The sequence below is a fragment of the Fundulus heteroclitus genome, chromosome 10 (assembly GCF_011125445.2).
Source record: "Fundulus heteroclitus isolate FHET01 chromosome 10, MU-UCD_Fhet_4.1, whole genome shotgun sequence".
In the NCBI taxonomy this organism is placed as follows: domain Eukaryota; kingdom Metazoa; phylum Chordata; class Actinopteri; order Cyprinodontiformes; family Fundulidae; genus Fundulus; species Fundulus heteroclitus.
In genome coordinates this window covers 15,378,788-15,390,942 of record NC_046370.1, presented here as the reverse complement: position 1 = coordinate 15,390,942, position 12,155 = coordinate 15,378,788, and the positions used below count along the sequence as shown (strand labels likewise).

The 12,155-nt window shown below is 41.4% G+C and overlaps 1 protein-coding gene across 1 annotated transcript; it reads right to left on the bottom strand.

Moving 5' to 3' along the window:
* Positions 1–485: 485 nt before the first annotated feature.
* pmp22b (peripheral myelin protein 22b) lies at positions 486–9,781 on the bottom strand. Its single transcript, XM_012871720.3, has 5 exons — positions 9,639–9,781; positions 8,930–9,020; positions 7,544–7,637; positions 4,037–4,177; positions 486–2,235 (listed from the first exon to the last, which is right to left on the bottom strand). The coding sequence occupies exons 2-5, from the start codon at positions 9,005–9,007 to the stop codon at positions 2,075–2,077; spliced, it is 474 nt and encodes a 157-aa protein (XP_012727174.1). The 5' UTR covers positions 9,008–9,020; positions 9,639–9,781; the 3' UTR covers positions 486–2,074.
* Positions 9,782–12,155: the final 2,374 nt, after the last annotated feature.

Sequence of the window (12,155 nt, the reverse complement as noted above, 5' to 3'; positions counted from 1 at the left end):
CCATGTCCCGGACACGTCTGTGGGGTGGCTCTCGAAGCAACGTCTTGTAGGTTATTTCTGATATCTCTGTTGCTTGTGAAATGTTTTCTACCACAGTTTTTCCCTCCACTAAACTTTCCATAAAAATGCTTGGATACTACACTGTGAACAGCCAGCCTGCAATAACCTTTTGTGGCTTACCCTCCTTGTGATGGGTGTCATTGGGGTGTAGGCTACTTTACAAACTGCTGAAAAAACTGCAAGTCATGACCATGATTGCTCAACTCATAACACTGTACAGTATTTCATTTAAAAAAATATATTTCTGGTGTTACGTAATATTAAAATGTTTTGAGAACAAATGAAACGGATCAGTTTGTGTGTGGTGAATCTGAGTTTCACGTTCAAATTTAATTAATTCTTCCATATTTTTTAATGAATTTATTCTAATCAACTGGGGCGGCATATGTGTGCGATGCAAGGGAATGAGACATGAAAACAGCCTGTTTTTAGGTTTTGACAAGACATTCTTTAATGGTTAAAATTGAAGAAGCTTGAGAGGCATCTGAAGGTTTTGATGTAAACAAAGCACTGACGACCGAACGCTTTGGCTTGACAAGGATTATGAGGGCAGTTTTCATCAGAGGCGCTCTCTTCTAACTGAACCCGATGCCACAGTCGAGTAGCGAGCAGAAGCTCCGAAGCGAATGCTTTTTGCACCTAGCATAAGAGAGGTGAAGGACTGGTGGTCCTCTTGCATCTGATGCCAAAGGGGAGACATCCACACCGAGACGTGAGCTGCATGTTCCGAGTAACTGGCATTTCGCTGTGCCTTGGCCCCCGTGTGGGTGACACCAGTCACGTTTAGCATTTGCAACCACAAGCATAAAGACGCACAAGTGCACTGCAAGATGGACTCAGGGGGTTTGCATGATTATCGTTTTCCGTTGCTGACTTTAAAGCGTACAAACGTGCATTTTTACTGTCAGCTTGCTGTCAGCAGGCGAGAAAGCCTCAGCTGCAGTTCGTCCCTTCTTACAGTGGAATACACAGTACTGGATAATGTGAGAGTTGCTTTATTTAGGGCGGGTTTAAGGCTACAGTGTTAGTGAGAGAGCTGTTATGCGCAACCTAAAAAACAGTTTTAAAAACCAAACAAGCAACTGCAGCAGGTCAATCTTTCAAGTACGCCAAAGTAACAGTTGTGGACAGAAATATCCAAATTAAAGCCAGCTAAGATTAATGTAAAGCCGATCCTTTGAGTGTAGGCCTGCGGAGTAATACTGACATTCTAAATGACTTCATCAGTTTTTATCTATTTACCCTTTACGTCCGAATTTCCCCATTGTGGGACAATAAAGGTATTCCTTATCTTATCTTCTCTACAGTAGCTGACAAATAGAAAAAGGACACTGTAAAAACAAACTCCGGCCCTGTGAAGTGTTCCTCTGTCTCGTTTGGCTAAAATCGTTTTTTTAAACTGACTCCAAACAAAATAACTGTCGTATATATTTGCTTTCAGTAATTGGAATGATAAAATATATAGCACCATATTTTTGTTTAAAAAAAAAAAAAAAAGTAAAGAAGACAAAAACAAAGAAAACTTGAAAACTGGGGAAACAGAAAAAGACGAAACCTAAAACGAAACAGCTACGCTTTCTTAGATGTTAATTCAACGTTCAAAGTTTGCTCTCTCATATTTCTAATCATGCATTTAGTTAATATGTTGCAAAAAAAATCTTTTCTTTGCCTATTTTAACCAAATCTTTGGCAGTTACCCAAACCAAATGGCAGCGAAACGCAAAATAAAACCGCTTATAATAATGTCAAACTTATAAACAAAGACAGAGGCACTTATTCAGCTAAAACAAAGCTCATAGTATCTGCAGAGCAACACAAAAACTATGTACATATATGTAAAAAGTGTTATAAATAGGTTTTAAACCATAGATACTATATACATCTTTTAACAGACAGTATTGGTATTTTGAGTTGCTTTTTCTTTGGTGTTACTTCCGTGATATTGGCTTTACAACTTAAAACTTCAGAAGGGACCTCGAGAGGGCTACTGGGGGCACTGGGATGGAGCGGCGTCTCATTCTCGCTTCCTCAAGATGACGTAGATGAGTCCGCTGATGAGGGCCAGGGGGAAGGCCACCCACGCCAGGATGTAGGAGTACCCGAACGTGTCCTTCTCCGGCACCCAGCCGGGACTCATTACCGTGTAGATGATGGCTCCGCTCATCACGAACAAACCTGCGGAAAAGAGGGAGGAGAAGGGGCGTAGAATAAAGGCCGCCCATGAGCTCCTTCAGTTGTCGGATCGTGTTTCTGTGCGCTGTTGTGCTCTCGGGTCCTCGTCTCCCCTGAGCTGAACCCTGCCTGGCAGCAGAGGCGGATCGGTCAGCCCTCCACATTACATCACAGCCTCTTATGCTCGCTGAACCCCCCCCCCCCCCCCCCCCCCCCCCCCCCCCCTCCGTCTGGCCTTTGCCAGTCTTCCCAGCTTTTCCGCCCACTACCCCTTGTCCGACATGGCATGATTTGTTTGTCAGACCTCCACACTGCCGGACCTCCCTGACATTTTAACTCGCCCAGCTGGCTTTTTTCCTAGTCTCATTCCTGTTTGGCTGAGTGGGCACCTGGCTGCCTGGCTCTGCGCTGGTATGTTAGAGAGAGAGAGAGAGAGAGCGAAAAACAGCAACCAAACACTGGGTTTTACAAGCAGAGCCAAGAGACGACATGAGTGGCGGCGGAGCTGCTTTTTGTCTGAAGGGCATCGAGTACAATAGACAAGTGGAGCATGAAAACCATTAGAAACTGGCTCAGAGTCTTAATTTGATTTTCTGAAAATAGATTATGGTAAACTGAGCATTCACTCTCTGGGGCTTTAGGTGGATTATTTTTTTTATTTGTTTATTTTTAGAGTGATGTTGTGTTTTCTCTTTGAACCAGAGAAGTTAAACGTTTGCCATTTAGTCGATTTAAAATGTTTATGTTTTTAATAAAGTTATAAAATGTATTTATTTTTACCAAAAAACTGAAAAAAACAACAACAATGCAACAATTTTACAATTTTTTTTTACAATTTGTCACATTAAAAATGTAAGCTAATTTATTCTGTATGTTTTTTGTGATAGCCAAACACAACATAGTGTATAATTCTGAAGTGGAGGGGAAGTGATACATTTTTTATTTCCAAATAAAAACCAGAACTGTGTTGTTGTTTTTTTATTGTTGTTCAGCCCCATTGAGTAAACGCACAGTGAGACTGAACACCAACATTTTACAGTGTGGGACATTTTATCTCATTAACATGCTTTTATTGTAAATCCTTCTATTGTTGCTCTGACTGTGAGGTTAGTGACGGTGTCCTGTTGGAAGGTGAACTTCCACTTCAAACTCGGGTCTGTTGCAGCCTGGAATAGGTTTGCCTTTTATTGAGCTCCATCTACAGCTTCCATGCCCCCACTGGTAAAAAAAAAGAAAAAAAAAAAAAAAAAAAGCTTCCAGCATGAAGCAGTTGTCTAAAAAAAAAAACTACTTAAATTCAGGGTACAACCAAGGGATGATCCTTATAAAGTGGCTTACTGAGTTTGCTCATCACTGATTTATACCATTATAAACCACCCAGATTGTGTTTGTGGAAAATCACTCTTAAGCTGTTGTTTTTTGTGTTGTTGGGTGATTGTTCTTTATTTTGTCATTTCTTTTCCCCCAGATCAACCAATAACCAACATGTTTTTCGAACAAATTAGCTAATGTCCCAATATATTGCGACAGATGTTGATGTGAAATATTATTGCTGCTACAGAAGTTAAACAACTTTTATTGACAATAAAATTTAAAAAAAATGATAGCAATATTCATTTTAAAATGTGGCACTCTGTATTATTAAAAGCCATTTTATTTTTTGGACGAATAGTATAATATAATGCAGAATATTTAGCAAGAAAACGCGAAGCTATTATCTTTCCGTAATAAGAGCAATTTCCGTACTTTGTGCTCCCTGAGGAATGATTTTAGTGTTGTTGCGATCAAACCGGGCTGAACTTACCGGCCAAGATCTGGAAGGCTCCAGTGATGAAGAACCGTCCGCCCTTCTGCAAAGTGAAGAGCTGGCAGAAGAAGAGGAAGAGAGACAGGCAGCTGAAGATGATGGAGAGGATCATGAGAGCCTGGACCACCTGAATCCACTCTGCAGGAGAGGAGAGAGCTCAGTCAATAGTGCATGATAGTCGTCATTAGCCGGAGCCTAAAATGTGCATAAATTAACAAGAGGAGCATATGAGAAGAGGAAACAAACATCAGTTGGTGCTCTGACTGTCTTGTCTTAGCTGAGCCACGACCACCTTCACCAACAGACCATAATGACCCAGCCCTGATTCTGTTTTCTTCTGGGAATGTTGTAATGGATCCAGCACAATGAAGCTCAGGTATCCTGTTTCTAAAAGCTCTCTGCACCCCTCACAGGAGGCCCTTAAACTCAATCTAACAGATCAATCTTTACTGATAGGCCTCCACTGCAAGAGGCCATTAACCCATTAGACCCCTGAATTGACTGCGAACGCACCAGCTGCCGCTTCTGTCCTGTCTATATTAGCGTTTGGCTGTAAGTCCTCTGCTTGTTTCTGTTTTGTCAGTGTCAACTGACAAAACAGTCATACAGAGGGCTCCGGGCTGCGTCTGTCTTGCTGATCCAACCATGTATTTCCCCTTGTAAAAAAAAACTTGTGTGTATACATGTTTAGAGAAAATGTCTTAGTTGAGAGCAAAGTGGCCCCAAAGTCAAGTTGATTCTGATTCTAGTCTCACTATTTGGCATCTTCAGATCCCCTGATGTTCATCTCTTTCTTCACTGCTTGTATCTGTGTTGCCATTAAGTATTAAGGTGGACCAAGGCTTTAAAAAGTCTGAAAACTGGCAGAAGATTCTGTCATGCTGTTCCTACAGATTACAGTCCTTTCAGTAAGATGCCAGAGTGACTTAAGTTCTCTCTGGCTGTTTGCTGTCGACCTATTTTTTATTTGAACTTACCTTGCTTACAAAAAAAGAAAAAAGAACAGAAACCCAACTAATTTAGTTTTACATGCATCAATTTAAGAGCCGGAGATTAGAATCGGCCAATTGTTCCTTTATTGGCTCAGGTTGGTGATTGGCAGGTCAAAAACATAACTATCAGATTTTTTTTTCTCACCTATTCATTTAATGCCTACAATCTGGGATAAAGTCATTTCTTTATTTTCTTTCAGCAACACCCAGATATCTTACCTGACTCCGCCAGATAGATTTGCTCCGCATAACCTCGCGAGATCAGGATGGTCTCACGAGGCTACCAGATATCTGCATCAGTGAGAAAAATCTGTCTGATCGGTGACTCTATTTGGGAATATTTCTGCCCGCACAAAAAAAAACAAACAAAAAAAAAAAAAAACAGACAATCATGTTATGGAAATTAGTGTAAAACTAGCTTTAAAACTGTGAGGGGCATATTTTTGAACCAGCCAACTGCAGGCATGGTACGTAGACAGATAGCCTGACTAACTCTCCAGCTGATACAACTTGTTAGACTTGCGGTGCTCTGTTGAGAGCAAAATGGCAACAAGGTAAAATAAAGGTAAAAAGGCACAATACGCACATTAAAGTAAAAACCGATAAAATTGTATTTAGTATTAAATGTAATACATATTATTACACAGTATTTTATTTCTTGTAGCAGTAGGAATAAATGTGTTTTTTTTCTGGTTTAAATGTGAGCATTTTGGTAGAATCTTCTGGTAATAAACCATGGTCATTTTGCTCAAGGTCACCATACTGTCTCAAATCAGTTCATTCCTGTATCATTAATGGTTTTCTTTGTCAGCTGCATACTTCAAGGCCTGAAAGTCAAATCATGCTCCAGAAACAAATAATGTTTTTTTTTTTTCTTGAATCTTCCAAGTGATCAACAGATGTTGTTGTTTTAATGGTGGAGCACTTACAACAACGGAAAAAACAGATGATGTATAATTCATTGCTGCTTTTGAAGAGCAAACAGGATGGCAAGTGAAATGTAATCCCTTTAATAACCTGACTGGTAACATCTGGAGCTCTGTAGCAGCTCCTTGGGGATGAGCATTGGAAGGAAGAAAAAAAAAAAACGAAGCCAGCACCAGAGCAAAGACTGGATTCCAGCATAATCATCCTGTTTTCAGATGTGATGTTTGACTTTGCGATAACGCCATGAGACGGTAACAATAATACAGCACTGCCTCTGATAAACACACATTTGCCCTCCTTTAGTTTCCTTTCCTGGTAGGAAACGGTGACATAGAGCATTTCCTGGCAAAAGGCGAAACTCGGGACCAGCCAAAAAAGCAAGCATCATTGTGCCACATTTCTATTTTGTTCTAAACAGGAAGGTGAACTATTTTTTTCTTTGGAACCAACGCTCCCTTCTCCTGACTGTGTTCAGAAGGTGCTGGAGATTCTTCCTCATCGGCTAATTTTAGATCATGTAAGCTGAATGAAGTAAGTTTCCTGGCCGTGCAGATGTGCAACTCGCTCTGCATGTGATAACTGCGTGCGTCTCACCTCCGTGCCATGCTGATGTTTACGTAACCGCGGCAACTGGGAAAAAGAGGAACTGCAACGTTTGAGGAAGCCACGCGGTAACGCGGTGTGCGCCGCCGTGATTCTGAATAACCTCTGATCAAAGCCTGATTACTCAGCAGAGCCGCCGGAACGTTATCTTCCATCTCCGAAAGCTGACGGCGAGGCAAAGCCCGGGAACGGCACGCACTCGCTACCTTCCTGAATAAACACCCCCCGCTGCGTCACTGCGCCAATAAAAGAAAGCCAAACAACCATTGTGCCCCATTAAACTACCCAGCGGAGTGTCCAGGCGCTGCTGGACTGGCAAAACACGAGCTGGCTGAGGGGGGGTTCATTCTAGACGAATGACATCAGCGGACTGCGGCTGCAGCGCTGCGAGCAAAGCGTACAGTAGCTCCACTGACTTTGTGGCTGCAAATCTATCTTATGACATCATTTTTCAAAAGTAGAATCTATTTATCTTTAATCTCCAGTCTGTGTGCATCGATGTCTTCACAGTGCAGCTGCTGTCTTAAATTGCCCTTACGAGCCGTGCAAACCAACACTGACACACAGTCAGCCCCCCCCCACCTCTATCAACATGCCATGCCCTGTGGACCTACAAACACACACACACACACACACACACACAAACCTAAGCTCACAGATATGGACAACTTTAGATACTCCCTGCAGCCCCACCCAGGTCATTCAAAGCTCCCTGCACGCTTGTCACTAAGTACTCTCCGACATGAGACCTTATTATGGACATCACACCGTGACTATTTATACAGCGGGAGCCAATCTGCACGCGGCGCGGCCACATTCTCCGCACTAGATGGCACCAGGGTTCCAGAGGGGCTGGGGCACGCCCACGTCTTCGGCGGGATGGGAACTTATTTTAACTTTGCAACAGACTCGGACAGTCGACATGCGCTGTAACAGAAGCTTGGCGGCAAGAGGCATGAAAAAAAAAAAACAGGTGTCTGACCTCCAGTTGATGCTCCGTTGCAGATGTGTCCTATGGAGTCCACGGTGCAGTTTCTCCACAGGTCTGAGGTGCCCATTTCCCCTGTTGTCCACACCTGCAGGCAAATACAGTGATTCAGGAACATGCAAATATGTGGAACTACCAAGAGTGTCACCAGAAACCTTAGAAAAAAAAGGATGACCAGAGGATGGCCACGGATCTGTCTACCACTAGATATGACACACTGATCATAAGTCACTTCCTACCAGTGAGGGGGTGTATTTGTACCTGCTTTGACAACCAACAATCTAAAGTCATTTTCTATGTTCTTCTTACAGTGGACTTCACTGAAATGTGGTTCTTACGAGACTCCAATAACTATTTCGCAGCATGGCTAATAAACCTCCATGTTTTATAGGAGTCCACTGGTCCAGATGGGTATGAAAATCAGAATAAAAGGAAATGCGACGTAATGCAATGTCTTAAAAAAAATAATAGGGGGATAGATTGAACGACACCCGAGATTTAAGCATTTTTTCAGGAAAATATTTAACTTTCAAGAGAATATACAAAGGCATGAAAAAGGTTAGTTTAAGTCACCTGCTTGTTTTAGCCTTATTTCGCCACACATCACTTGCCGATTCTGTCTCTTCCATTTCGTATCAAAAAACAAACCTTTTTGTACCCTTTTATTTAGACCATGTGTATTTGTTTATTTTTAGTTTTTTATTGTTTAATCTCGATTGTTCAGAAATTATTTAGAAAGTCACAACAAGCTTATATCTCATATTATTTAATTCAGCTGCATAGGATTGTCTGAGCACATTGATATTGTTCTCTGTTTCCATTTATTTGGTTTTGATCGGTGTTTAGACTAGCTGGGTCTGATAAAATGTGACAGATCATGTTCTCTCGCAATAACTCAAAGTGTCTTCCTGTTGGTCAGTATTATTTAACAGGCATGCAATCACATTTTCTTAAACTATATAGAAATCAGAAAAAATGCAGAAAGTTACTTTTGATCATTGCTATGAAATATCTGCTGGTGGGCATGGATTGGCATGGTCAATATGGAATGTCCCCTGGTAGATTGCACTATTTTTGTTGTGTTTGTGGTACCAAAGGGGGTACTGCAGGGCAATGGTGCCCTAATGGCAGTCACCCACCCCCCACCCACCCACAGTGTGTGTTCCCCAGATTTAAGAAGCATTTCATATCAGTGCAGAGCAGATATGGAAAGCCTGTAAGCTTCAATGGGAAATAATTTTACTGATTCTCTGTCACTTTATTTCTTCAGCATATAGGCCAGTTTATAGGCAAGGCAAGTTTATTTTTTATAGCACTTTTCAGTAAGCAAGATGATTCAAAGGCATCCCAAAAAGACTGAATAATCCAGGTTTTACTCACGCTGACAATTGTCGACACAAACAGGAGAACAAGTGCAGCAATGTGCAGGAACACGATTCCGAGCAGCAGGATCAGCATCTTCTCGGATTATCTGAGGAGAAAAAAAGCAGAGCCTTCAATCTTTCCGGATGGTGAAGCTGTGGGCTTGGAGATGTCAGGTTCTAAGGTTATGGGTGTGTCACTGCAGCATGGGGACAAACTTTTATTTTGCAAAATTTAAAAACAAAAATGAATCCTTGCACTAATTAGGGAAAACTGATACCATCTGCATATCACCTTTAGCTATTTAAATAAACATATTCCTAACATATTAAACATTAAAGCTGTTCTCAACAAGTACATTTTTGCATTAAATTAAATAAATCTAAAAGCGTTCTATTTTTCCCCAGAACTTCATGTTGTCTCTTTTTAAAACAGTGTAATGGTTCCAGCATGGGTCGAAACCGGAGTATTTCCAGAAATGGGCGTCAGTTTTGAAATGCAGCAGAAGTCCAGCACATTTAAAGAAATTGAACAAAGAAGGATTTAACGATGAAAGAAACGATTTCTGGGAGACTTTTTTTTTTTTTTTTTTTTACCGATGGCAGCTCATTCCTATCTGTGTGCGCTTCTGTAAAGAGCAGTTGCGCGTTTCCGCCTGAGTGCGTGAGAGCATCCGACAAGAAAAAAAACGCTCAAAGCAAAGAAAAGCAAAGTTAAAAATACTTACAGGCGAAAGGCTTGTATTCCAAGAAAAGAAGCAGAAGCAAGAAGCGAAGGCAAGTGTCCCCCAAATAGAGTCCAACTGCGGCTCTACTCCGCTCGCTCAAGTCCTCCCCAGACTAGATTGATCCCACCACTGACGTCCTGTTATAAATTGTCTCATTATGGAAGAACAACGCCCTGTTTGCGTAGCTGCGTCATGGAGTGACCCCTTGGACTGCGGCCAGGGATTCTTAATATTGACTAGCTGTGCGTAATTACGCATGCAGTTGTCGTGGTTACTGAGCTATTGTAAGTGTTTTGACCGCCTCATCATTGTTTGGCTGTTTTGGTAACTAAGTAGCGGCTTTCGAGGATCGTTTTCATATTAATTACACGGATGATCTTGTGATAACAATATTAAACCAAGTTAACAGAGGGTATTTACATGTGTGTGTATATATATATATATATATATATATATATATATATATATATATATATATATATATATATATGTATATTGAGTAAATGATTTTTTTATTTCCGATTGCTTTTATTATTATTATTATTATTATTATTATTATTATTATTATTATTATTATTATTATTATAATAATAATAATAATAATAATAATAATAATAATAATAATAGATCAAATAACGCGTCTGACTTCTGTGGCTGATATAAGACAAATCTACACGTGTCATAAGACCATCACAACCAGAATGCATCATCACCGGTACAACTTCCCTATCTTTACTCAGCTGGCAGCACTTTATCAAACACACGTCCACTTCACGCCCGCATCCTCTCAGAGGAGAGTAGGTCATGTTCAACCTCCGATAGCCCCCGTCAACATCCACTTTCTGTTCTTCTTCACTTAGCAGAGACCGGTGCTCCTCACAGTCTCATGTCCACACAGAAGCAAAGATGAGATATCAGATAGCTATCCAGAGGTGTGACTTTGCAAAATTCATCATTTCCCTTTAACCTATTTTTTTTTCTGCATTTTGCCGCATTATAACTACAAGCGTCAGTGGAGAGTTTCAGTTTATATATCAGCATGAACTGGATAATTGTGTCGTTTCACAAAAATCCTAGGCAGCTTTTAATCTTATTTTATTGATGCCAATCAGAAAAGTGCGCCACATGTTTGTATTCAGCCCCTAGGTCTATACTTTGTTAAAGCTGATTTCACTGCAATGGTATGACTCCACCAGCTTTGCAAAATTGCTCAAGCTCAGACAGATCGTATGGGGTCTTTAGAAAAAGGCCAACATGTGAAAAGATTAAAGGTGTATGGACACCTGCAAACCACTGCGACTGTAGAGGACTTTCAGTATTAAAACTCCATCTTTAGGTTGTATTAACTGAATTATTTGAAACACGTGATCTGAGTCTTGTTAGAATGCACAATGCAGGCACTCCCCTCTCCCATCCCTTATAAGTCAATGTTTGTGAAAGCCTGACAATCGGACATTAACTTTAACTCCCTCTGTGAAGAGAAGTGTTGAAGCCAAACGCTCCTGGGAGAGCCGCGTAGCAAACATTCAACAGGCACAGATCCGCAGCACTGACTGGCATTTCATCTGCGTCGTCGGACAGCGGGACTTGTGTCTACGTTAGCGGTACAGGCTGTTAGAGGGAATTCCAGAGCGGTAGATAGGACCCCGGCCAAGAGCCATAAATCTGGAGGGTCGGCTCGATCGGGTTACAGAAACCCCAGCCACGTTCCAGGACAGAAGAGCACTAAAGCAGATGTGATGACCGCAGGAGATGCGTTTGTCTCATCAAAAAAGCTTCTAAAATATTAGGCATAATGAAGAGGCAGCCTGTCGCTTAGGAGTGATGTTAAAACAAAGTGCAGTTGTTCTGTAGTTTTATTGCGTTAGATGACTCAGTCTGTCATCTTGGATGAAGAACCAGCTTGTACTCACAGGGGATGGTTCTCAGCTTCTGTGAGACAGTGGATCCAGCCGATGGCCCTCAGAGGTCGGGGGTGGAGGCCTATCTGCGTCACTCTTCGACCACTTGGGAATCTTGACTTCTGCCTTAAGTTTCAGCTCATCGCAGCAGCTGGTGGCCCGGTCTTTGTGTCCTGCAGTCGGCACGTCAGACGTCTCGTTCCAGTGATCCACTTTCTGCTTGACTGTAACATCTCCCCTCCCTGCTGAGGTCTACCAGGAGTTGGACTACCTCATTCTCATCTCACACTGGATTCTTGTTTTTTGTTTTTTGCTTCACTCAATGCTTAGAGACAGGTCGACCAATTTGTGAGATCACACAAACAGCATTTGGATCAATATACCTCATTGTGCACATTGAAAAACAATTTCTACCATTTTTACCACAAACTTCTGTTTTGTTTGTTTTGGTTTTTTTTGTTGCATAATGGTGCACAATTGTGAAACAGAGATATGTTGCATGGATTTCAATCTTGTTTACAATCATTAAGCTCCATAGTTTGTTGTGCATAGTCATTCCCCTTATGAGAATAATTCAAAGAACCACCTTTTACTGTGGTTACAGCTGCAAGTATTG

Bases quoted from the DNA above. Each gene is read 5' to 3' on its own strand.
- pmp22b (XM_012871720.3), bottom strand. From the start codon at position 9,007: ATGCTGATCCTGCTGCTCGGAATCGTGTTCCTGCACATTGCTGCACTT. The intron at 7,638-8,929 runs GTGAGTAAAACC...ATTTGCCTGCAG, and splicing joins TTGTGTCGACAATTGTCAGC to GTGTGGACAACAGGGGAAAT. The intron at 2,236-4,036 runs GTAAGTTCAGCC...TCTTTTCCGCAG, and splicing joins AGCCTTCCAGATCTTGGCCG to GTTTGTTCGTGATGAGCGGA.